This window comes from Lygodium microphyllum, chromosome 10 (assembly GCF_053477565.2).
Source record: "Lygodium microphyllum isolate KBCC chromosome 10, Lygodium_microphyllum_v1.1.10, whole genome shotgun sequence".
Taxonomy (NCBI): Eukaryota; Viridiplantae; Streptophyta; class Polypodiopsida; order Schizaeales; family Lygodiaceae; genus Lygodium; species Lygodium microphyllum.
The window spans coordinates 122,661,160-122,687,919 of NC_141144.1; the positions used below are offsets into that span (position 1 = coordinate 122,661,160).

The 26,760-nt window shown below is 42.1% G+C and overlaps 1 protein-coding gene across 3 annotated transcripts in view; it reads right to left on the reverse strand.

Moving 5' to 3' along the window:
- Positions 1-1,923: 1,923 nt before the first annotated feature.
- Positions 1,924-26,760, reverse strand: part of LOC148030516 (pentatricopeptide repeat-containing protein At1g74850, chloroplastic-like) — a 48,682-nt gene continuing 23,845 nt past the window's right edge. Inside the window, exons 3-6 of one of the 3 annotated variants that reach the window (XR_015692205.1) lie at positions 3,572-3,889; positions 3,321-3,428; positions 2,671-3,219; positions 1,925-2,357 (exon numbers count right to left, since the gene is read on the reverse strand). Coding sequence is in view for 1 of the 3 variants with exons in the window: in XM_087686853.1 (XP_087542979.1) it covers positions 2,952-3,219; positions 3,321-3,428; positions 3,572-3,889 (694 nt within the window). In the remaining 2 variants the exon portion in view is untranslated. Of the gene's footprint in view, positions 3,220-3,320; positions 3,429-3,571; positions 3,890-26,760 lie in introns of all 3 variants that reach the window. The other 2 variants (XR_015692204.1, XM_087686853.1) reach the window with 2 other exon arrangements.

Consider the following 26,760-nt stretch of genomic DNA (forward strand, 5'->3'; position numbering starts at 1 on the left):
TTACACTCCAAGAAATAAACTCTCAAAACATTTTGAGACCACTTTGACAACTCTCAAAATCATTGATTACCCTCCATCATTAGACAACCGTAAGGTTTAAATAAGTTGACTATCAAGCATCAAGTATCTTCCTATTGACACTTCATGATTTTTTGTATCGTTGCAAGACTATGACAATGACTATGCCTAGGTGGAGAAAAGCTATGAGTGGCCCTCCCATAGACAAGTAGGATCATCTTTAAGGGGAAATTATTAAGTGTTCTATGACACCAACAACTCCATGTATTTATAGTAAATCAAGAAGAGCTGGCATGCACACAAGGATCATCTTTAAGGGGAAATTATTAAGTGTTCTATGACACTAACAACTCCATGTATTTATATATAAAACAAACACCATACTTTACATCAAATATAAGAGTGCCATAAGATTAATGCAAAACCCAAGCTAAGCACATCCCTCCTACTTATATAAAATGATTCAACTGAATCTTCTACCACTCCAAGGAAGTTCTTGAAGTGTTTTACGACCACTTTGAGAGCTTCCAGCATTATTACACTCCATCCACCATCAAAGGGGCCCAACATTCATACCAAGGTTGCATTTTTACTAGTGACATCTTTATTGGCATTTCATGCTTCTACTACTTAAAAGTTCTTAATAACAGTAAGAAGTATTGTCTATATCCAATTGGAGCTATGGAAGGTTGCCTCCTTAACAAGTAAACAAACAAAGTATGAAGCCATCGATAATGTTACTTTGGAGACTTTCTATTTGTGATAGACATTCGATTATTTCAGTTAAGGGCGACAATTGTCTACCATTTATTCTTTATGTCTAACAATTAGAATGTTGCAAGATTAACAAGCAATCCAATGTTCCATTCAAGAAACAAGAACATAGAATTTTATCAAAGAATCCAATCTTACATTCAAGGACCAAGTACATAAGAGTTTATTTTCAGCACCAAACCAAGTGCATAAGAGTTGTTTACCAGAACAATTTGAGCAACAAACTATCTTCCTTCACATATGTTCCTACCTTGCGAATTGCATCCAATGTCTTCGTAAGACTTGGCAATCCATATTTATGATAGATGCTCCATGATTTATGTTGAGCAACAACTTACTACCTATTCTCTACATCTAACAATCAACATTCTATGGGATTACCACAAAGACCAGTCTTTCCTCCAAGGACTAAATACATAAAAGATTTGTTTTTAAGAGTAAATTGAGGAACATGTGATTTCTTTGGAGTACATCCCTAACCATGACAATTGTGACCAATGTCTTTTACTAAGGCTCTACTTTAAAAGAGCTTGGATCAACCATTTGAACAAGTTGCAATTGGAACCCCGTACTTCTACAATTTAAGAGGGGACGATTCTTATCTTGCCATTTTTTGTCTCTTCTCAACTTCATTTGGATGCTCGTTTCCATTTTGTTCCTTAAGTATCAATGAGATAGGGTATTGAGATATTGAATCCAACTACTCATCATCTTAGTTTTTGAGCTGCTCTACTCTCAACACATTGATGCATTTCAAGTAGCACCCTATGTTTGGCATAAGAACCTAATTGTACACTCGTCTTACTCCCAAAAAACTATGAATGATTTCTCCTTTGGTTGTGCATTAGGTTCACTGAGTGGTAGTGATGTTTTGTGTTGTCATTGGATATTACCTAGTAAAATATACCTTGCAATTCCTCAAATGAAGACCCAATCAGAGGCACGTTATAAAATGGTGTTGCCATTGAATATTGAGGAGATAAATTCAACTAGAACTTTCTCATATAAAGGCCCAAATGGAGGCGCGTTACAAGCAAAGCATCATAAGACAGCATTTTATGACCTTTAGGCATACCAAACTATTTAAAAATGATCTATATGCAGTTGATTGACAGTTCTCAGAAGAAACCATAGATGGATTCATTTCAATGCTTTCTTCAAATTAAGGTTTTTTCCATTCAGGTGCTTCCAAAAACGCCCATGGTTGCAAATTTGAAAATACATTTGCTTTACAATGGTTACTTCTTTTTTTGTTGTTGTAGAAGACCATGAGTTGTCTCTTGGAGACCTGAATATACTGGGGTTTGAGGCCTATGTGTGCTTGTTGCAAATTCAAGGAGCTACAGAGAGCACAGTATGAAATACAGTGTTTCCAAATTTTGACAGACTTCTGGAGATGGCTAGGGCATACCTTTAGGCTTTCCACGTTGCCATAACCTAGTTGTAGCTCATAACAGGTTTGCTGTGGGAAAATCGTTGGCCGAGTCAGGTTACTCTCCTCAATCTTGTCTGTGCAGATGTTCCATAGTAGCCCAGCATTGTGCCTTTGCTTTATCTCCTGGCACCTACAGCACCCACCTTCCCACCTCAGACTTAGAAGCATGCTTGATAGGCTAGGGTACAGGTTCAGGCTATGATAACACTCCTTGTACATAGAGTAACTGCTTACAGGTTTGAAAAGGTCCATGCCCCTCAAATCATTGATGCAGATGCCCAATGGTTCACAGTCTCGACATTAATAACACTCCTTGTGCACAGTAACTGCTTACAGGATTGAACGGATTCATGCCCCTCATCTCATTGATGCAAATGCCCTATGCTTCATGCTGCAAAGCAGTTATTGATCATCAACAGCAACTGGAAGATGATGCAATGTACCTGCTCATATCTCATTCACCCTTGAGGCCCACCTCGTACAGCAGCTGCCCATTTCTGCATTACATACATGTACTGCAGAGGGCTGGAGTTGCGCACACAGGTCAGTTCAGTCAAATTACTCCTTTGATGAGCAGCATTGCAGCAAGCATTAAACATTATTTACTATACCCTCATGGATGACCCCACTTTCCTGTCAGAATCAAAATTTCATTTCTGAGAAAAGACTGTACACTTCTGGCATTTACGCCTCATAAATCTGGCTACCCAACCTGCTATATAAACTAGACAACTGCCATGTTATTTTCAGAAGGAGAATGTGTAGTCGTATTAGTGGAAAAGACATTCGTCAATGGAAGGGGAGCATCTAGAAGGAACTCCTCTGGAATACAATTTTCGAGAAGCCAGGAACTTAAAAGGTTCTTGAAGCTGAGAATTCGACCCTCGTTCCAAGGAGCAAACTTAAAGGGTGCACCAATGCTCTCCAATAAGCTAAGCACAGCTCTCGATACTGGTGCCTCTGGTTCATCTACCTCAGAACTGTCAGTCCTCCTGCGAAAAACCTGAATTGGTAAGGAAAAAAGCACAAGACCACCTCCAAGGGCTTGTCTTAGAAAAATATTGCACTCGGTGATAAAGTTTAGCCTAATTACTTAGTAACTACGCTGAAAAACTCCGGCAGTTCTTCTGGTACTTTCATTCCCACTTGCATTTCCTCAAGCCATAGAATTACCGTTGTTGAAGCAGCCCCTATAGACATTCTGTAAATCACACAAAAATATCACCTAATACCATCTCAAAGGCAAGCTTCTTTAGTTGTTAACACAGCCTTCATAGCATGAGGGGATGAAGATGGCCATTGCAAGCTTCACCTCCTAAAAAGAAAAAACCACCACAAGCTTACCTGTGCACATCAATGGACCAGATTGTATTTGTCTTGGTAAAGGCTTCAGGAAAGACACCCCGTTTTCTTGCATCATTGAACACACGTGCTGCACGGGATTTTTGACCAGACCACCATAGAGAATCTAAGAGAGCATTATAAAACATCATATTACTGGCAATCCCATTGACCTTGATAGAATCAAATGCCGGCTCCACAATCTCATGCCAGTTACTACTCTCATCAAAGTTTCCTTGTATTAAACCAGCAACTATAACATGCAAGCTAGGCATGCCATCAGTTTGCATCTCTTCCAGTAGCTTGCGAGCATCATCCCACCTGCAAAGAAAAAGTAAATAAAGCTTCATTCCTTTCCTATCAATGCCACAATGAGGAGCTTTTGAATAAGGTTTGGACTGTCACACATGGTGCACAGAAAATTGTGTAGAAGCTTGTACTTCATGATCTACTTACTGATATTACAGCTTATAGGAGGAAAAGCACAACCAGTCATAGCACCCTAAGAAAAGGAATTGAAACAGAACCCAAGCTCCTTAGACAAATGAGAACAAGGGGCAAATGAGAGGAGGAATTTCAAATAATTCAGGAAAAAAAGAGAATCTTGAAACAAAATTCTAGTACTTTTGCACAAAATCTAACTTGTAGGTGAAAAAACATAGACACTTGAAAAGTTTCTAAAAAGCAGAAGCAAATCTTAGTTTACTTCTTAAGTCTAATTAGACTCCAGGGAAACTGGGAACAGGGGAAAAAAATTTGATGGATATTTGGCAATGGGAACACATTGAACAGTTAACCACTGGGGAGAAAGTGATTCACATAGACACTTGAAAAGTTTCTAAAAAGCAGAAGCAAATCTTAGTTTACTTCTTAAGTCTAATTAGACTCCAGGGAAACTGGGAACAGGGGGAAAAAAATGATGGATATTTCGCAATGGGAACACATTGAACAGTTAACCATTGGGGAGAAAGTGATTCCCTTGCTACCACGCATGATGCAATGAGAGCAACTGCCAGACAGACTACATTTTTCTTAGAGAACAAAAACCTGCCAGATTGTTATTGCCATGCCAAGCATGCATTCTATCCAGTTTAGGTCTAGGTTTGGTCAGTGTCCATAGTTGTGTGATTTACAGAATGTCTATAGGGGCTGCTTCAACAACGGTAATTCTATGGCTTCTGGGCCCTGGACACTTGACAGACTAGTCAAGGGTCAGTAAGTCCTGTCGTCCTTTCTAGGACTTGGGCAACTATCAATCAGTTCATTGTCTCCCAAACTTCCAGTCTTCTTCACACCATCACCCTCACTGCACCGCCCTCACTGCATCACCCTCACCAATGCACATGCAAGTGCTGTTTTGTATATCAGCCTTCTTCAATACTTTGCAGATTATTCATCACCTTCTTCAGCTCCTCAGCAATTCTATTCTTCCAATCTTTCCCAGCTTCTGCGTTTGTTCTGGCTGGGTATCATCACCCAAACTGCAGCCAAAATGCTTAAAACCTGTGTTCTCTGCAGCAAATTGCTGCATTTCAGCCTGCAAAGTTCAAATACCTCACCTGCCCACAGAATTTTTCTGCCCAACATTGCCGAACAGAGGTGAACTCATCTTATGCCAAAACTGCTGTGTTTTCAAAAGCAAGCAGCCCGTGACTGACAGCAACTTTTGCTACCATCTACTGAGCACAACCTCCCAAAGCTTTGACTCCATAGTTTGAGGCTTCCTATTGCTGTTTCAACCAGTTCCCTGCTGTCCAGCAGTCTGCACACCTCTCCCTTTTAAGTTTTCCATCCTGATCAAGCCATAGCAGTTGCATATCCCCCTTAGCTAAGAGACTTTTCTCTTCATCTCGCAGTGCAGATTTTCTGTGTCACCAGTCTTCAAGGACACAGCAACAGCTGCATTTTTGTGGGCAGGCACCTATAGCAGTCTGAAATTCCTACGTGTGCAGCAGCTAAGAGGCATTTGTGTTGTTGCAGCAATGGCACCAATATCAGATGGCATTCCGTGTACCTCTACTTCCCATCTATTACCAGTGGACACTGGGAATTGCAACAGCAGCACAGCATTTCCTGATTCCCTGTGACCTACCAACCTCCATCCTTAACAAATAAGACATGCTGGCATTCATCAATAAGCCTATTCAGTGCCCTATGCCATCACCTCATGATGGTGCTTTCTATGACATGGCTGCCCAAGCCAAGCTATTCTTCACTTTTAAGTTGTATTAGCATTGTTTTGGTTCACATAAAGCAGCTTTCTTTTCATCATCAAATATTGACCATATTTGCCAGTTTCATACTCTCTCCCATAAGATCACTTTGGAGATGTGATTGTGGCAAGACATCATTTTTCTGCTAAGCAATCCAAAATTATGTCCCATATGATTCTCTAATAATCATTTATTTCACTCTTGTACAGCCCCAAAAAGAGATTCAAATTAAAACCAAAAACCAAGAGTTCTCAGTAGGATACATCTCAAAACGTTCTAAATTTATGAGACCAAGGGACAAACCACTTTCATGCCAATTTTACCAAACTTTCATGGCAAATCCTCCTCCACATCGCCAGCCTTCAGCATATGTACACTCATCCTACTGATTCAGTAACCCACAGCCCTGAACCCCGAGTCAGGGGGATCTGCCTACCTCTGCTTTGAGCAAAGACTTCCACTCCAGCTACGTTGCAATCAGCACCTCCACTCCTTGAGCATAGATTCATTGTACCTCGCTAGCTCATAGACTTCATTATCATTTCATTTCATCTTCTGAGCATTAAGCGTATTGTTCATACATTTCATATGTTATACAAAGCTCCAGAAAAAGTGATAGAAGGCTTAAAGTGGCTGCTGTTGTGCAAAGAAATTAGCAAAATTTTCGATTTGCAAGACAAAAAGTGAGAGCTACCTCAGTTTGCCTCCCAACCATGCACAACTACTTCTCTTAGTAAGTTAACACATACCTACCTCATCACCAACTTACTTGGCATTAGCCCCTACTTACCAAGCTTAAATCCCATAAATGTTTAACATTGGCCTGTGTTGACATGTGTCTCACGGTAAAGGAGGAACCCATGCAAGAGATTCCAAATAGAACCGAAGATAAATTCAAATAAAGCACATGTTTTCACAGAAGTAATCTCAGTAATGAAAGAAAATGAAAGGATTGAGAGCAACAAAAAGGAGATTAGAATTGGAGGGCTCCCCCCAGGATGGGACAGGTAGAAAACAACATTGCACCAGAATCAGAGCGGGGTTTCATCCCTGAAACAAATCCATTGAAGGAACAATTGAGTAAAGCAATCCCCTTAGTGGACTTGGGGAAGCCCATTGGTATAATACCCAAAGACACACATGCAAGAGTAATCTATATGGACATGATAGAGAAATAGCAGTTATGAAGTAAAAGTCTTTCCAACATGGGAAACAAGCTGACTCCACTCCAACTAAAGAATCGACCAGTAGAATTGGGAAAAGTCAGACAGGCAAGGAAGAATGGCAAGTGGGCAGTGTAGAGAGAAGAAAAACAATCAATAGAGACTTCTGTACCCCACCTCCCAAGAAACGAATCTATGAAAGATTACAGCAATCATAAGAGTACAGTACTACTGTTTTATCTCATTTTTTGTTTTCCTTTTGCCTATGTTGAGATGCCCAAAGTGGATTGTAACAGTGGATGTATCTCATTAGTCCCATAGGGCTCCCAAGGATGTTAATATGATCTCTCTCTCTCTCTCTCTCTCTCTCTCTCTCGTAACAAGTAATTGTATAAATTACAGAAAAAAACCAAGTACAAGATTGCAAGATTACAAGATGCAAGATGGCTCTAGTCCATCGTGCATAAAAGATACAAAGTCATGGCAAAGGAACAGAGGAGATTGCCATATGCCAAGGGACTAAATCATCTCTAACCAATATATCAACATGTTGTAGAAGGTTAAGCTGCCACTCTAGAAGTCCCTTAAGCTTCGCAACATGACACTAAATGCCCAAGGCGGCATCAAAAATGAATGCATTGTGAGTAAGCCAAATATGCGAGCAACTTGAAATCTGAGAAAAGTGAAACAGAATCTTCATGCAAGGCTGAGACAAACCATTGTATTTAGATTTTCCAAAAACCCAGTCAAGTGGAGGCATCCTTGTGCCCACCACCAAAAGCCAAATGTATAGGAGAAGGGGCCGAATCTTTTGCTGAATCTGTGAGGTGTCCGCCAATCTCAATCCACGGCACACCTTTTAGTAGTCCATCAGTAGGTTTTCCAAAAAATGATGCCACCCGGCGCTCCCTTGAAACATCACGGGGTTTTTCACTTAGGCCCTGCTGAGTCTACTTCACAACGGGAGAGTTCCAACCGAACCCACTGAGATCAACCTGAATTTTCAAGTTCCTAAAATCAAACGGGTCTCCTAACAGCCAACTAGCGTCAATAATTTCGAGTTCCCACTTCTACAGGATTACTCAATCTGAAGTGAACTTGCCATTGCACTTGGTTCAAAGAGAATGGGAGATAGAGGGGGGTAAAATCCCATTCCGGCCCCCTAAAACAATGCAAGTCAATTCTACCTAACGACTAGTTGATCAATTTATCGTCTTCCTATTTCTATTGCTGATTTAGAAAAGCTCCCATCTAACCAGGACCACCCTACCGTTGGATGGACCAGTCAGGGGTTACACCCACCCACTTTCCTCTGATTAGAGAATCATCTTTAGTTTTCTAATTACCTACAGCACATTTATTGAAACATATACAATCAGCTTCCTTAATTAATCCGTTAAATCACAAGTTCCTTCACATAATTTATTTCACAGACATGTATACAATTCAAACAATCCTTGAATAAAACAAACTTCTTTATTATATTGAAAGCCTATTACAATTTCTATCCAACCCTGCGGAAAATACACAAAATTCCACAAAGGTATTCTACCCACCAAGCTTCCACCCTCGTAACTAGTATTTAAGGTTCCAGGATCCCATCCTAGGTCACGAAGCGGCTCGTCAGATTCTAGGAACAATGCAAGATTTACAGCCAGAGCCCCCCTAGCACCCATATTTCCTACTGCCCGAGACTATCCCTACGGACAAACCTTTCGCTACAGAGCCAATCTAAGCCTCTCGAAGCGATAACCATGACCCCCTTGGAGTAGGGTCTCGCAACTAGCTTGGGGGTAGCCTAGCACGATCCTTCCTTTTATTCTATTTGTCAATATTTTCAATCAAAGATCTAGATTCTAGCAAACACAAACAATCTTTTCAAAAGTATATCAAATGATACAATGGCAATCACACCATCGTATAGCTCACAGCTTCCATAGCCAAGGTAAACCTTATCCTAAGGTAACCTTACATTCTAATGAGGATTCTTCTCCCCATAAAGAAATGTTGAGTACATCTCTTACAACATGTTAAGCAAGGCATGAATTTTCCATTTGGGCTATCTTACCCAACATAAGAAAAATGTCTTAAAGAAATATATTATGCCAATAACTTAATGAGATGACTTACAGATCCTTTAAATAGAGTTTCACTTTTCATAGCAAGCGTTAGTCAACACTTAACCTTGTTGCATTTGACCATAACTATATCAAATGCGCATAAAGACATATGTGCAATAACCTCGGCAATTATTTCAAACATGATTCTACGATTTGAAATCTCAACTAATCTAGCTATAATTCATAGTGATTAATCGTTTATGCTTGTTCTAGTATGCTTGTTAGATGAAGCTGTTAATTCGTGTAAGTATAGAATATAATATTTTATGTAATTATTCTATGTGGCGAAATAATAATCTAGTAATGAATAACCTAGTTTGGCACGACGACATCGGGAATTTCGTTTTTGCCCGCACTCGTGTTCGCCACACCCGATGTTCCATTGGTAGTGGCAACTCCGGCAACCTCGCGCACTCCCGTATCTCTGGCAATACCCGCCGCTCCTTGACCGGTTACGGTGGTTCAAATGATGCAATGACAATCACACCATCATACAGCTCACAGCTTCCATAGCCAAGGTAGACCTTATCCTAAGGTAACCTTACATTCTAATGAGGATTCTCCTCTCCATAAAGAAGTGTTGAGTACATCTCTTACAACATGTTAAGCAAGGCATGAATTTGTGATTTGGGCAATCTTACCCAATATAAGCGAAATTCCTTAAAGAAAGATGTTGTGCCATTAACTTAATGAGATAAATTACAGATACTTTAAATAGAGTTTCACTTTTCATAACAAGTGTTAGTCAACACTTAACATTGTCACATTTAACCTAACTATATCGAATGCACATAAAGACATATGTGCAATAACCTCTAGCAATTATTTCCAAGATGATTCTACGATTTGAAATCTCAACTAATTTAGCTGCAATTCATAGTGATTAATCGTTTATATTTGTACTAGTATGCTTTCTAGATGAAGCTGTTAATTCGAGTAAGTATAGAAGATAATATTTTATGTAATTATTTTATGTGGCAAAATAATAATCTAGTAATGAATAACCTAGTTTGGCACAACGACATCAGGAATTTCGTCTTTGCCTACACTCGTGTTCGCCACATCCAATGTTCCATTGGTAGTGGCAACTCCCACAACCTCGAGCACTTCCGTATCTCTAGCAATACCCACTCCTTAACCAATTGCGGTGGTTCTCGTGGTCTTTTCACTTCGTCGCATTGGAGCCATCGTCCACAAGTGGTTCGAGAGATAGGGAAGGCGAAATAGATTTGAGATGGGAGAGCGTAGGAGAATATGGCTTAGTCGAAGACTAAGACGAGGGGAATTGAGCTAACTCTCTCCCTCGCAGCCTCTTGGGGTAACTCTTCTCTCTCTCTCTCTCTCTCTCTCTCTCTCTCTCTCTCTCTCTCTCTCTCTCTCTCTCGCAACCTCTTGGAGGGGTATTCTTCTATCTCCCGCTCTCTACCTCTCTCTCGCAACCTCTCAGGATCTCCTTGTGCTTCTCTAAACTGCTCCCTATACCTTTATTTGTAGTGAATTAGAGAAGAAGGGTTGTGACTAAGAAGAAGAGCTCTTTGTGGAGGGGATCTTGGCAAAATTAATGATCTGATGCTCAAAACACAAATCTGATGGTTCCATTGGCTCCAAAAGGGGGATAAAACCCAAGACACTTGATTAGAAATCTTTCAGATCACTCCTCCTTCTTCTCCCTGTTCAAAGTATTATTTTCTGCCTCTAAACTGCAATCTACCGCGTGCGATTTCGCCAATCCTTTTTTTGTATTAAATCTCCAAAACTGGCTTCAAAAACCATTTGCTTTTTTTTTTTACATGACATCCTGTTCTAAAAATTTTCATATCTTTTTAGAATATTTACAATAATATCTAAAATATGCTAGTTTTGTTCAAATATCTAATATTTTTGAACCATCCATACTATACACACTGACATTAATGACTAATATGGCTCATAACTTTCGTTCACATGATAATTTTCGTAATGGGTGGCTACAATCCTTGTTAATTCAAAAAAAACATCAGGTTACAACTCTCGATTTTTTTTATATTTTAATTAATAAAAATGGTTAGTTATTAATATTAGTTAGTTTTTACTTTAGTTAGTAATCTTAGTAACTTATTGATTGACTAACTAACTTTTGAACTAACCAACTAACTTTTAATTGCATGAAAATATTACATCCTCCTTCCTTTAGAGAAATCGAGATGTCCTCATCTTGAGAGAAACCGTGGGTATTGTTAATGAAGAGCATTCTCATCTATCCATGTAGTATTTTCTTCAGGATAATCCTTCCACTAGACAAGGTATTCTCTAAGAGTTCTACTCCTCAATTCTCTCTCTCTCTTACGTCAATTACTCTGTCATGTTGTAGCTCAAGAACTCCTTGACTAGATATTACAACTTGTTGATCATCAAGGATATCGTTCGGGTTAGCCACATATGCTTTCAATAAGCTAACATGGAATACATTGTATATTTTTATATTCTCAGGGATTTGTATTTTGTAAGCGTTGGTCCTAAGCACTTGAGAATCTTGTAGGGTCCACAATATCTTGGACTTAGCTTTTTAATTTCTCCTAAAGACAAAGAACACTTCTTTGAATGGACACAGACAAAGACCATGTCTCCCTCTTTGAAGATTCGTTCTTGCCTTTTTAGATCAACATACATCTTTTATCGGTCCTTGAAAGCTTGAATATCTTGTCTAATAATCTTGATTTGATCATCCATTTCTTCTAACATTTTTCTTGAAGCTTCTACCCTTAGAGTAGGATCGGAAAAATTAAGTGACATATGGTAATCTTGACCATATAGTGCCTGAAATGGAGTCATCTGAATACTTCGATGATAGGAGGCACTATAAGCAAATTCCACTAAGGGCAGATACTGAATCGACCTTTTAGGTTCCTTGCTGCAATATGCATGGAGAATATCTTCAATTACTTAATTGACTCGTTCTGTCTGCCCATCAGTTTGTGGATGATAAGCAGTGTTGAAACAAAGTTGGGTTCCAATGGCTTCAAATAAACTCTTCTAAAAATGTGATATGAAAAGAGAATCGCAATCACTTATGATCCTTTTAGGTAACCCATGTAACCTAAAAATCTCTTTTACAAAAATCCTAGCAATATCTGAAGCTTTGTAATTGGTTTTTGTTGGAATAAGATGAGTGATCTTTGTTAGCATGTCTACTATCACCATTATTGAGTTATATCCTCCTTGTACATAAGGTAACCCAACTACAAAGTCCATGCTAATAAACTCCCATTTCATTTGGGGAATATCAAGTGACTGGAGTTTTCCTGGTAACTTGACATGTTCAAATTTCACCCTTTGGTAATTTAGACATTCAACGACATACTTAAGTACATCACCCTTGAGTTTTTGCCAGTAATAGCTTTTCTTGACAGCATTAAGAGTTTTTGCATATCCCAAGTGTCCTGAAAAAGGAGAATCATGTGCTTCCCAAAGTATCCTTCTCTTGAGAGTCTAACTTGAAGAAATGCATAGTCTCATTCTGAAATAAAAAAGTCATTCGTCTTCATCCGTAGAGAATTCTTGATACTTAGTCTTGAGTTTGGGATCTTGTTCCTTATTCTGAACTTCCCAAAATAATTGTTGATAGTCTAGGTCCTTAGTTAGCATTGATACCATTGTAGCCAGAGTTTCTGCCCTAGATGGTTCTTCAACGATAAGAGCATTAAGGAAGGCTTTATGACTAAAGGCATCTGCTACTACATTTTCTTTACCAAGTCTGAACTTAATTTCAAAGTCATACTCCTGCAGAATTTCGATCCACTATCGTTGCCTCATATTAAGATTAGGCTAAGTAAAAATTCACTTAAGACTTTTATGATTTGTGACTAAGGAAAACTTATTTCCAAGTAAGTAATGTCTCCATAATTTGAGAGCATGAATCACAGCTAACAACTCCAGGTCGTGAGTAGCATATCTCTTTTCATGGACTTTTAATTTTCTTGAAGAGTAAGCTACAGGATGACCTTCCTGCATTAGTACGCATCCCAATGCAAAAGAGCCGGTATCTGTACTTCAAATTCCTTGCTTAGCTCAGGTAGCCTTAAGATAGGAGCAGTTACCAAACTATGCTTTAGTTGCTCGAAGCTAGATTGTTTAATTGACGTCCACTTAATGGCAACTTGCTTTTTTAGTAGGTCTGTAAGAGGTGCTGCAATTTGGGCATAGTTTCTAATGAATACCCTATACCATCCTGTCAAACCTAGAAAACTTCTCACTTCCTTGATAGTGGTTGGGGGTAGCCAATCTTGAACATCTTTGACCTTGGCAGAATCTACTGATATACCTTCAACAAACACTATGAATCCCAAGTACTCAATCTTCCTTTTGAAGAAGGCATACTTCTTCTTCTTGGCATATAGCTTGTGTGTTTTCATTGTCTCCAGGACAATGCGAAGATGTGGTTCATGATCTTCTTCCTCCTTAGAATAAGTTAGGACATCATCAAAGAATACAATAACAAAATCATCGAGACGAGGTCTGAAAATGTTCTGCATTAATCTATTGAAGGTAGCTGAGCATTTGTCAACCCAAATGACATCACAATGAATTCGAAATGACCATATCTTGTGTTAAAGGCGGTCTTTGAAATATCTTCATTCTTGACTCTAATCTGGTAATATCCTGACCGAAGATCAATCTTAGAAAAGATCATTGCTCCTTGTAGACGATCAAGAAGCTCATCTATTCTCACGATCGGGTACTTATTCTTTATTGTTACCTGGTTTAGCCCTCAATAGTCGATACAAAGACAGTGAGTTCCATCTTTTTTCCTTTGAAATAATATTGAGGCTCCCCATGGTGAACTACTTGGCCAAATGTACCCTTGTTCTAGCAATTGTTTAAGTTGTTCTTTTAGTTCGATGGCTTCAAGAATAGACATTTTGTAAGGTCTTTTTGCAACTGGAGCGACTCCTGGAACAAGTTTGATCTCATGATTGACTTCTCTTTCCAGAGGTAGCTCAGTTAGCTCTTCAAGAAATAAGTCGGCGTACTCTTTTAACCAAGATGGTTCTTCTTCTGTCTGACCATCTTGATTTACCTTGTTAGGCTTATTCAAGTAAACAAGTAATCCTTTCTTCAAGCCTTTTACAATTCAAGAAGCTTTTGCTAATTTAACTTTCGGTTTCCCTGTTTCACCTTGTGTAGTTGCTATTTCACCATTCAAATCCTGAAATGTGACTTGACCTTTTTCACAATGGATATGAGCATCATTGGAAATCAGCCAATCCATTTCCACTAAACATTCATAAGCTCCTAAGTTCATTACTCTGAACCTCATACTTGAAAGCTTTCCTCCTAGGTTAAACTTTACCTTGGCAATTTGCTGCGTAGAAAGCATTTACTTTCCATTTGCTAATTCCACAAGCAGTTTTGATGCATTTACTATATTTATTCCTAACTTCTTAGCACACTTGGGTGAAATAAATGAATATGTACTTCCACAATCAAAACTTTAAATGATTTACCTCGGTGACTACCTGGTATTTATATTATCAAATATTAGCGATTTGGACCCTTCTTGTGGAATGCAGCATGAACAGTTGCTCTTTCAATATCTTTTTCCATAGTACAATCTTCCTCCCTATTAGTCTCTTTTAGGCTACATATATAGGGACTAAATGCATCATCAATCCACTTCCAAATTTATCCATATCTCTAATAAATGCCGAATATTGATGACATAAGTTTTAATCTTTAAGAAAACCTTTCCTTTTTTCCCTCTCTCAACCTTCATTTTTGGAGGGAAAACCATATTGTAGACATTATCAACATCTATGTCTATGATCTCAACATGTACATTCTCACTTCTTTTATTGGATTTATCTCCCTCACCCAACTTGCATTTCTTATGAATCAAATGAAACCCACTCACTCAACATATACCTGTGTGCATGATTTTTCATTCCTATTTCTTCTTGTGTACTAGATAACATGTATATAAGACTTTTATGCTATTTTCAATTACAACAAAGAGATACTTTTCTATCTCAAAAAACCCATAAAGAAAGTATGCTGCCAATTCCTAATATGCTTGAATATCTCATTATCCATGCTCACAAATGGTATCACTACTTGTAAAAACAAATCTTCAAGAGAATGCAATGACTTTATGCATTTTTATACTACTTAAGAAGTGACAAATTCTCAATTAAATGATTATATCTTTTTTTATACAAATATTGTAAGTTATCTATTATCTTAACAAACTATATTTAAAGTGATACTAATCAAGGTTATGCATTGGATATCACTACAATGAAGGAAGGGAAGACTTTGAATCTAAAGAAGAATCTCCATCAAGAAGCTCTGGCTCCAAAGAAACTATCTCGGGAGCCCAACTCTCCCCTGGATCTCCAAGTACGAGGTGCTCCTCACCTCCCTCTATGACCGGAACTTCCACGAACTGCACATCTCAGCTCGTGTAGACATCCCGCTTGACGGGATCAAACAAGTGATAACCTTGGGACTGGGAGTTGTAACCAATAAAAACCTGTCGTCGGGAAGCCGCCTCAAACTTGTCACGCTGCGTCTTCGGGATGTACACATAGGTGGCACACCCAAAGATCTTGAAATAAGAGACATCATACTTAGTCCCAAAGTAAGCCTCAACACGTGTCATCCTGTCAACGGCCGAAGTGGAAGATCGATTGAGGATGTGAACTACTGTAGCCACTGCCTCGGCCCACAGAAACTGAGCTGTTTGTCGATGCTCCATCATGGTGCGCACCATCTCAATCATACTCCAGTTCTTCCGCTCCAAAATACCATTCTCTTGAGGAGTGTTGGTATTCCTGGTGAATGCCTCTATCTACACAAAAACAATTAAACTCATTAGAAACAAATTCACCACCCTTGTCTGATCGCAAGGTATTCAGTCGCCCACCAGATCGGTTCTCCTCAAAGAGGAGCCAATCCTTGAAGTGGGAGAAAGCCTCTGACTTCAACATCAAGAAGTAGGCCCAAGTCAACCTGTTGTAGTCATCTACAATCAACATGAAGTACAAGCTCCCCTTCAGGGACCCAGTCATCATTAGACCACAAAGATCCGTAGATACAAGCTTCGATCCTCGCGATGCCTTTCGAAGGTACTCATAGTTCAGGTTGCCAAACCGAGCATGCCATAGCTCGGACAGTGTCTGAGAGGTAAGAAGAAGAGAAGTAAGAACTGTAGAAGACTTCAATTTGTAAATGTCATTCTCCTCATACCCTGAAGAGAGAACCTTCCTTGATCCATGATCAAGAACTCGAACATCACTATCAAACTCCACCAAAAGGCCAAGAGAACAAATCTTATGGACCGAAAGCAAATGATACCCTAAACCTGGCACATGCAACACCTCGGAAGTGTGGGTACCACCACGTCCATCTGGAATCAGCATCTCACTCCGTGCAACAATAGACACAGAAGAGATGTCTCCTATGAGAATCTGCCCACGCAAAGGTCCCAAATGGGCACCACCAATGTGAGGAGTCATATGCCGTGAGGCACCACTATCCACGATCCACTCTTAAGCCTGCAGAGCTATCATCGCAGCATTAGAAGTCTTTGGTGTAGAGTCCTCAATGACCGCTAAGTGTAGAAAAGCAGCTGATGAGGGCACAGCCACCGCTCCAAAATCCTTCGTGTCCTTCTTCTTGGTGTCCTTGTCTTTATAGGGGCAATCCTTCTTCCAATGACCGGTCTTACTACAAATATGGCATGTCAATTCTTTCTCTTTGTACTTCTTGGATTTGTTGTCCTCCTTCTTTTTGTGGTGCTTCCTCTTCTTCTAAGAGGCTTAACCAAGCAATGCCTCCAATTTGGAAGCATTTTGTCCCTTCAACTGTTCCTCTTGGTCCAAGACCATAGGAACCAACTCTTCCCATCGAAGAGTCGACTCTCACCCTGATGCAATAAGAGCGGAATAAGAAGTACTGAATCATGGCGGCAACTATGATAATAGAGTGATCGCCATGTCTTTGAAGGAAATGGGCTTCCCTGCATTTTAAACCTACATCTGAAGATGCCGAAGCTTGTTGATGTGTTCCCGAAGCGAAGAAGACTTACTCACGTACAAGGTCCGCATCTGCACCTCCAAAGAAACCCTCTTCATCAGGGTCATTCGGTTGTACACCTGGTCGAGCTCCACCCATATCTCTCGAGCTACTGTCAAGTGCTCAATATGAGCTATCATAGCTATAGTACAAGACAAAAAAAGAAAAGAACGAATCCTAGCATTCAGTTTGTCCCAATGAGACTGCAACTCCGCATGAGCATTGGAAGAGAGTTTGGACTCATCTCTCACTGAGGGCCAGTTAATCTCCTCCATCACAAGCTCCGCCAAATCATAAGACTCCAATATGGCTAACACATCACTCGCCAAATGCGGTAATTGTCACCATCGAGCTTCTGATCTGATGGAAGAGCTAGTAGGACAAGCACCTTCCGGCCCATGATCGCCTGGAACTCCAAGTCGGTCTCTGTAGACATTTCCACCTGCAATGCCTACACAAAGGCAAAAGCAATCCCCTCTGACTGTGAAGATGCAACCTGCTAGGGCTCTTTCCTCCGCTTCCCGAACCTTCTTCAACTGCCGGAGGTGATGAAAAGGTAAAATCCACAATGGAAGGCCGAAAACACAGCCTTCTTCCTATTCAAACAGCAGCAACCTACAACAAATTCATCAACTAGACTCCTTTCCCGCACGCCCACGCTCGCTTCAGCCTTGTTCCAATGCGCAGCCCTCCCGCTCGCCCTTGAATGCTAGAAACACAGCCTTGTGTCACGCTAAAATCTCCTCTTCAGGTATGTTCTTCACTCAGTCAGTCCGTCTTCACCGCTCTGATACCATGTCAAAGTGCAACGATGTGGAAGCATGGACCAAGACTGAGAGAGAGAGTGAACACAGAGAGAAGAGAGAGAGAGAAAGAGACAGTGAAACGCAGAAAATCTGCAGTGAAGAATGTTGTATAGGAATGCAGAATTATACACGGGTTATTACATGCGAGAGTCCTTTCTGCAGATGCACCCCACTCAGCTATATGGAAAACGAGCACGAGAGAGTTCTCCTCGACTCTCCCTCCAGCCACGTCTAGGAAGTTGCTTGCTAGAGCCCCAAGTCATGACTCCCCGCCAGCCGTCCCCTTCAGGTGAGTTATACTATTTTTAAACTCACTCACTTCCTAGGCTCCCCTGGACCCGTTCGGGCGCCCAAGGCCCCCGGACAGTCATCTCTTGCACTTGTTCCCCAACAAGTCACACCATAAATGTGACATTTCCTCCCCCTTAAGAATCGGTTTTGTCCTCCAAAACAATATTTGGAAGATCCAACTATAAATTGGGAAACCTTTTTCCTAAGGTACTTACTCGCTCCCATGTTAAGCTTTCTTCTTAGCAATCTTTCCATTTTACCAGATATTCTTGATAAATAGTATTCCTTGTTCGTCTATTACAAACACTTAAAATTTTTTCTGGTTCATGTGGAATAGATTGGTCACCTATTATATTAGCTCCTCAATGTTATCATTTAAGATTAGATTATCCATCACCCAACTTCTTTCTTAGCTTGCTTACATGGAAAACTGGATGTGTTTTACTACCAGCAGGTAGTTGGAGCTTGTAAGCTTGTTCTCCCACCCTCTTAAGTATTGTGAAAGGACCACAATACCTGGGTGAAAGCTTTGGACATCGTCCTGTTTTCATGGTTTTAGTTTGTTCACGCACCTTAAGATAGACCAATTCCCCTTCTTCAAAGGAGATGTCTCTTCGGTGAGGATCTGCATAAGCTCTAGCTCGATTTTGAGCTTTCTTAATATTTTCTTGAGCAAATTTTAACATACTATTCATATCCTCCAAAAAATCCTTTGTTGCCTGAACCTTTTCCTTATGCAGTCCTACTGCATGAGGAGCTCTGGGCTGAAACCCATACATTAGCATAAATGGACTATATCCAGTGGAAGAGTGTTTGGCACTATTATATGCAAACTCTGCTATCGGAAAATACTCTTCCCAATTAGTTTGCCTTTTACTTACATATGCTCTCAACATATCTTCAAGGATTTGGTTAACCCTTTCAGTTTGCCCATCAGTTTGCAGGTGCTCCGCCGTACTCATACTAAGTTTAGTATCCAATTTCCTAAATACAGCACGCCAAAATTGACTATCAAATTTTCTATCCCGATCAAAAACTATATTTGCTGGAAGGCCATACAATCGGTATATGTTCTCTATGAACAATCTAGCCAATTCTAGTGTTTTAACATCAGTTGAAGTTGGAATAAACCTAACCATTTTGGTTAACCTATCCACAATCAGTCGTGTCCCCTCTGTGTTCTGGGTAATGCGACAATAAAGTCCATGGAGATACTCTCCCATTTTTACGAAGAAATCTCTAATGGGTGGAGAAGTCCTCCCATTTTCAATCTTTCAGCTTTATTAACCTGGCATTTATTACATTTGACTACATAGTCAAGGATGTCCTTATTCATTCCAGGCCAATAGAACTACCTTTTAATAAGACTATAAGTCTTATTAACTCCTAGATGTCTCGCACTAGGGGTATCATGGCACTCAAAGAGTATCTCGTGCCTTATTTCTTCATCTTTCGGGACACATACCCTACCCTTGTAGAGTAAATAACCATTATCAATGGTAAAATTCTTCCACTTGAATCCCATTTGAGCAACCCCTGATGCTCCATTTCCTTGTTGAACATCCTCAGATGTTCCTTCCTCAGTGGAGGCTCTTTTATTTGGATCCCCATTTTCTATTGCTTCCCATATGTTGGAATATGCCGGATCAACCTGACATTTCGCTTTTAAAGATTCAAGTAAATCGGAAGAACACTGAGTAAAACTCAATTCATTTATGATGGGCATTCTACTGAGTGCATCAGCCACTATATTATACTTTCCTTTTCTATACCTCATCTCATAGTCGAACTCTTAGAGGAGTTCGGCCCATCTGGCTTTACGCCCTTGTAGATCCGGTTGGTCATTAAGCCACTTAATGCTTTCATGATCCGACAAGATCAAAAGTTTCGCACCATACAGATAGTGCCTCCATTTCTTCATTGCATATACTATTGCATACAGCTCCCTCTCATAAACGAAATAATTCCGTTTTGCACGGCCTAATTTCTTGCTTTTAAAAGCAACCGGTCGACCTTCTTGTAATAAGACTGCACCTACTTCCCTATCACTTGCATTAGCCTCAACCACGAATGGTTTATTGGGATCCACAATTAATAGTGCTAGAGCTGTAGCAATAGCTATCTTAAGCTTTTAAAAACTTTCATTTTGGTCTGTTTCCCAATTAAAACTCTTCCCTTTTCCTTTAAGTTGGTCCGTCATTGGAACAGCTATCTTAGCATAATCTTGAGTGAATCTACGATAAAATCCAGATAAATCTAGGAAGATCTGCAGCTCTTCCAGGTTCCTTGGAGATGGCCATTCAATAACTACCCTTACTTTTTCTGGATCCATCTTGATTCCCTCTTTCGAGATAATATGCCCCAAATATTTAACCTCTTGTGCAAAGAATTTACATTTAGTTTTCTTCGCATAAAGAGAATGGGTTCTTAACAATTGGAATACTAACCGTAAATGTTCCAAATGTTTTTCTCTTGATTTACTAAAGATAAAGATATCATCCAAGAAGACTACTACAAAGTGTCCTAGATAGGGCCGTAACACACTATTCATCAGCTTCATAAAAAAAGCTGGTGCATTGGTGAGACCAAAAGGCATCACCAAAAAATCATAGTGCCCGTATCTAGTATGAAATGCCATCTTAGGAACATCTTAGGCCTTAATTTTTACTTGGTGATAGCCTGATCTTAAGTCAATCTTTGTGAAGAATTTTGCCCCTTGTAATTGATCAAAAAGATCTTCCATTCTGGGCATAGGAAACTTATTCTTCACCGTTATCTCATTAAGTACTCTATAATCAACACAAAGTCACATAGAACCATCTTTTTTCTTTACCAATAAAATTGGTGAAGCCCAAGGTGAATTGCTGGGTTGTATAAACCCTTTATCAAGGTAATCCTTAATTTGTCTTTCGACTTCTTGGTGTTGTGTTTCACTTAGCTTATAAGGTGGTTTAGAAACAGGGTGTGTATCCCTATCTATGTCAATTGGGTGATTTACATCACCCCTATCTGGTGGAAGGCCACTTGGTAAATCAGAAGGAAATACATCTTTAAATTCATCTAACAAACCACTTCATTCATTATTTACATTCAACTCACAAACATAAGAAAATTGTTGCTTTATATTACAAAAAGTAAAAGTGTCATGTATAGGGAGGGACCATAACATATATACCTCACAAGCTTCCTTCTTTATCAACTTCTGAACTTCAAGGGAATACATCAAAGGGTTATCAGATACTTCATGTTCACCTTGAATCACAAAAGTCTTACCTGTTAGCCTGCTCTCTTTTCATTCTCAGTCTGTCATCTCCTGGTTGTGAGCTCCTATCAGAGTCTGGCAGGAGACAGAGGAGCTCTATCAGTTTTGTGTTTGCTGATTTAGTCTGCATTCCCTTCTCGGGTGGCACTCAGCCCAAAATGGGCCTTTTTGTGTGCAGTCGGCCCATATTTGGGCAGGTCGGCCAGTTTGTGTGTAGTCGGCCAGTTTGTGGGCAGGTCGGCCAGTTTCAGCCAGGTCGGCCAGTTTTGGCTGGTTTGGGGCTATATATAGCAGCTCCCCCCAGTCATTCTTTTACACATTCTTCTACAGATTCAGCACACTCTCCCTCCTCTCCCACTCCGGCATTGGTGCTGCCATTGCTTCCAGTCTGTTCTGGTGCCCTCACTGACGCTCCGGGCTGCGTGCAGGGACTGATCAATCCACTTTGGTGTATTCAGCATTTCATTTCAGTCAATGCAGATTTTCTTCCTTCATTTCCTGCTTTCTCTCTCTCCTCCTCTGTGTTCGTGTTCTTCTTCCGTTGCGCACTCTCACATGGTATCATCGCCTGACTGAGAGCACGGAGGACCTAACCTTGTGGAGAGATACCTCACCCCTCTTCTGCTGCTGTCGCCTCATCTCCAACTGCCCAAGCGGCCCCTCCAGGTTGCCATTCTTCTTGCGTTTGCTGCAGACGACTCCTCCAAGAGGCTGCCACATCATCAACCGACCCCTCCTGCTTGCGTTTACCATCACGCGGCCTCTCCTTCAGCTGGGCGACACATCATCAGGCTGCGTTTTCCTGATCTGGTGGTCGTTTCCACTCCTGGCGGCTCATCTCCTGCTGGCAACCCACTCCCAGGCTGCATTTTGGTGCTGGCGGTTTCTGTTCTGGTGATCTTCATCAGCTACCTTTGCGTTTTGCAGATCCAGGTGTTTGGAGGCTATCACAGCCTACGTTTTGGTGGTTGGTGACCATACTGCTGGTCATACTTCGGCTTCGGCTCAATTTTCTTTGGTGTTTGGTATTTTGCAGATTGGAAGATGTCTTATCAGTTTTCAGGCTTTGACGACTCAGAGAATGAGCTCCTTTCTCATCATTCCTCTGAGCGGAGGCGGGATTATCAGGAGTTTCGACGTCGGGAGGAGACTCCTCGCACTCGTCCCTCTTCAGTCCATGCATCTCAGAGGGTTCCATCTACCGTGAAGGTGCCTTCAGTGAAGACTGCTTCAGATGTGCGGATGCCTTCCTTGATTCCCTCTATTCAGGTGTCGATTCTCCCTTCCTTTCCGAAGGAAGATAAGTTGGATGGTTCCAACTACTCCCTCTGGTCGTGCAAGGTGGAGTGCATCCTCGATACATTCGACCTATGGGAGCTTGTTTCTTCGCCCATCGACCGTCCCCCCGTGGATTCGTCAGATGGAGCCTCTATGGACCGTGCAGCCTTGTGGGATAGGCTCAACTCTCGAGCCCGTTCCTTTCTTTTTATGAGTTTACATGATTCCGTTCTTGTACATGTTCACAAGTTACAGACCGCGGCGGAAGTGTGGAAGAAGCTTGCGTCTTTGTATCAGCACAAGACGTTTGCCCACAAGATTTCCTTGGAGAAGAAGTTGCGGATGCTCAGTCTTGATGATTCTTCTTCCATGAAGGAGCACATCACGAAGATGGAGGACATGCGAGGCGAGCTAGCCTCTCTTGGTCGTGTGATATCGTCCGAGGATATGGCGATGATTCTGTTGACTCAGCTGCCATCACCCCGCTATGATGTCTTCTACACCAGCCTCATCACCTCCAGGACCCGTGAGAAACTCCTATGGGAGGAACTTTCCCCGCTTGTCTTGGAGCATGACGAGCGACTCAAAGAGGTGGGTGCCAGTGGCTCCACCAAGGCTTTTATTGCAGGTACAGGTGGCGGCAAGAAGAAGAAGCAACAGAAGGAGAAGGCCAAGGACAAGAAGGAGGAGGACAAGAGGAGAGAAGCCCAAATGTCCCCACTGTGGGAAGGGTACTCATCCCGAGGAGAAGTGTTGGCAGAAGTACCCCCATTTGAAGCCCAAGGAGAAGGACTCGAAGGCGGCCCCAGCCACGACAGAGTCTGCGTTTGTGCATGTCTTTGTTGAGGAGGATACAGCCCTAGCTTCTACCACTCAGGAGAAGCCTTGGCTCGTGGACAGTGGAGCATCTTCACATATGACCTTCCGACAGGATTGGCTTCAAGATCTTCGTTCCCGAGGGGGCACTGTCACCATTGGTGACAATTCTACAGTTCCTGTTCGAGGCGTGGGGACTCTACCTATGTTTTCTGACAAGCGATCTTCTTCCGGCAAAGTTCTCTATGTACCTGATTTGGGCTTTAACCTATTGTCTGTGCATGGTCTTACTCAGCTAGGTACCCGAGTCATTTTTACACAGGATGCAGTCACAGTGGAGGATGCTTCTACAGGTGATGCTCTTTGGACAGGTACACAGGAGGGTGGGCTTTATAAGCTCATAGCCTTGGCTGGAAGGACTTCCCATGAGCTTGGGCTGCTTTGGCATGCTCGATATGGTCATTTGAACCTTGATTCTATTCGGCGGGCTTCTCGGAGGAAGATGGTGGAGGGACTTCCATATTTTCCTCCTCTTCACACTTTGTGCCCTAGCTGCTTGAGGGGCAAGCAGCATAGGCAGCCTCACCCTCAGGTTGCCTCTAGGAGAGCTACTTCTCCGCTTGAGTTGGTTCACACCGACCTTTGCAGACCTATGGGCACGGCCTCCCTTGGGACAGCCAAGTATTTGATGCTGATTGTGGACGACTTCAGTCGTTATGTGTGACCTTATTTCTTGGAGTACAAGAGCGAGGCGTACTCCTGTTTCTGCGAGTGGCAGGTGTTTGTGGAGACACAAACAACTTCCAAAGTTCGTGGCGTTCGAGCTGATCACGGTGGCGAGTTCACTTCTCACCTTTTCTCTCAGTTTTGCAGGGATCATGGCATTCAGGTGGAGTATTCCCATCCGAACACACCATCAGAGAATGGTGTGGTGGAGCGTGCGAATCGGACCATGGTGGAGATGGCCCGATCTATGCTGGAGCATAGGAGTCTTCCTCATTTCCTTTGGGGTGAGGCGGTGGCTACAGCGGTGCATATTCGCAACCGCTCTCCGACTTCGGCTTTACACGACATGACTCCTTATGAGGCTTTCTTTGGGAAGAAGCCTTCCGCGTCCCACTTTCGCATCTTTGGGTGCGCTGCTTTTGTCCATGTGGACAAGAAGAAGAGGAAGACAAAGCTCGACTCTAAGTCGAGACAGCTTATCTTCGTGGGCTATAGCACGACCACGAAGGGATATCGGCTCTACGACCCGACGACACGGAAGATTGAGGTGAGCAGGGATGTGATCTTTGATGAGGTTTCGGCCTCGGAGGATCCGATTGATGGTTCTATTACAGGTGCTTCTTCGACATCGCCAGACCCCCCCCCCCCCCCCAACCTTCTCTTCCTTCCAGGATACCCCTTAGCACCCCTCCTTCGTCATCGCCTCCTCCCCCTCCCATTCCTCCTACTACGGCTTCCCCTCCCCCTTTGGCGGATGTGACTCCTTCTTCTACGAGTTCTTCCCCCCCTTCAGACTCCCCCTCGGAGTCTTCTCGGGATACATAGCCATCAGATGGGAAGCCTTCTTCAAATGAGGAGGATCTACCTTCACTTGGTGAGGGGGAGTCCCTCTCCGACACGGTTGCTTTGCAGGTTCCGGAGACTACTCGGTCTCCCTCGCAGCAGGAGGAGTCTCTTAGGATTCCCTTATGGTATCGCCGGCTCATGCAGGATTCAGGTGTTACTCACTTTCCTGCTTCTTCTACCGGTCCACGCAGATCAGCCCGCTTACAGGCCCAATGGGATAGTTCACTATGTGTGAACTATGCTCTTATGTCTCAGATTCTTCAGGATTCCGAGCCTTCCACTGTGGAGGAGGCTCTTGCACAGGATATTTGGAGACAAGCTATGCAGGCCGAGCTCGATTCCATCGAGCAAAACCATACTTGGGAGCTTGTACCGCGTCCCAAGAAACGGAAGGTGATAGGTGTGAAATGGGTGCAGATGGCTCCTTGGACAAGCATAAGGCTAGGCTTGTTGCCAAGGGTTTTGCACAGCGAGCAGGATTGGACTACTTCGAGACTTTTGCTCCTACAGCTCGGATGTCTACCATTCGAGTTATTTTGGCTCTTGCAGCTCACCACCGTTGGCCTGTTTATCAGATGGATGTCAAGTCAGCCTTTCTGAATGGCGTCTTTGAGGAGAAGATCTATGTTTCACAGCCTCTTGGTTTTCTTGTGCAGGGGAAGAAGGATCATGTCTACAGGCTGCGGAAGGCCCTTTATGGCCTGAAGCAGGCTCCTCGTGCTTGGTACCAAAGGATTGACCGCTTCTTTCTACAGAGTGGCTTTCAGCGCTCCGATCATGATCCCAACCTCTACTTACGGGTTGTGGGTTCTCTTTGTGTTTTCCTTATTTCGTATGTCGATGATCTTATCATTACAGGGAGCGACACTCAGCAGGTGGAGCATACTCGGTCCATTCTTCAGCAGGAATTTGACATGACGGATCTAGGGATCCTTCACTTCTTTCTAGGACTGGAGATCTATCAGATGGCACAGGGCATCTTTATCTCGCAGCACAGGTACATCTCCGAGCTTCTTTCGGAGTTTGGTATGGTCGCGTGTCGGCCTATTTCTTGCCCCATGGACCCTGAGTCCAAGCTTTTGGCAGATGGAGTCCCCCTTACAGATGCCACTCGTTACAGGTGCGTTGTAGGCTCTCTCATCTGGCTGATTCACACTCGGCCAGATATCTCTTTTGTGGTGGCTTTGTTGTCTTCTTTTATGAAGACTCCTACACAGGATCACTGGAGGGCAGCTTTGCGTGTTCTTCGGTATTTACAGGGGACTCGATCCTACGAGATCATGTATGGAGATGGGATCACCCTTTCTGGATGGAGTGATTCTGATTGGGCAGGTGATGTGGATTCGAGACGATCCACTACATGTTATGCTTTCACCCTTGGATCCGGTGCTGTCTCTTGGAGCAGCAAGAAGCAGCCTACTGTGGCACTTTCTTCTACAGAGGCTGAGTATCGGGCCCTATGTTCGACCGCTATGGAGGTAGTTTAGCTCCGTCACTTACTGGCGGAGATTGGCTTTTCCCAGACAGGACCTACGGAGCTGCGCGTGGACAACCAGAGTGCCCTTGCTCTGGCGAAGAACCCGGTGTTTCATGCTCGCACGAAGCACATTGAGGTTCAG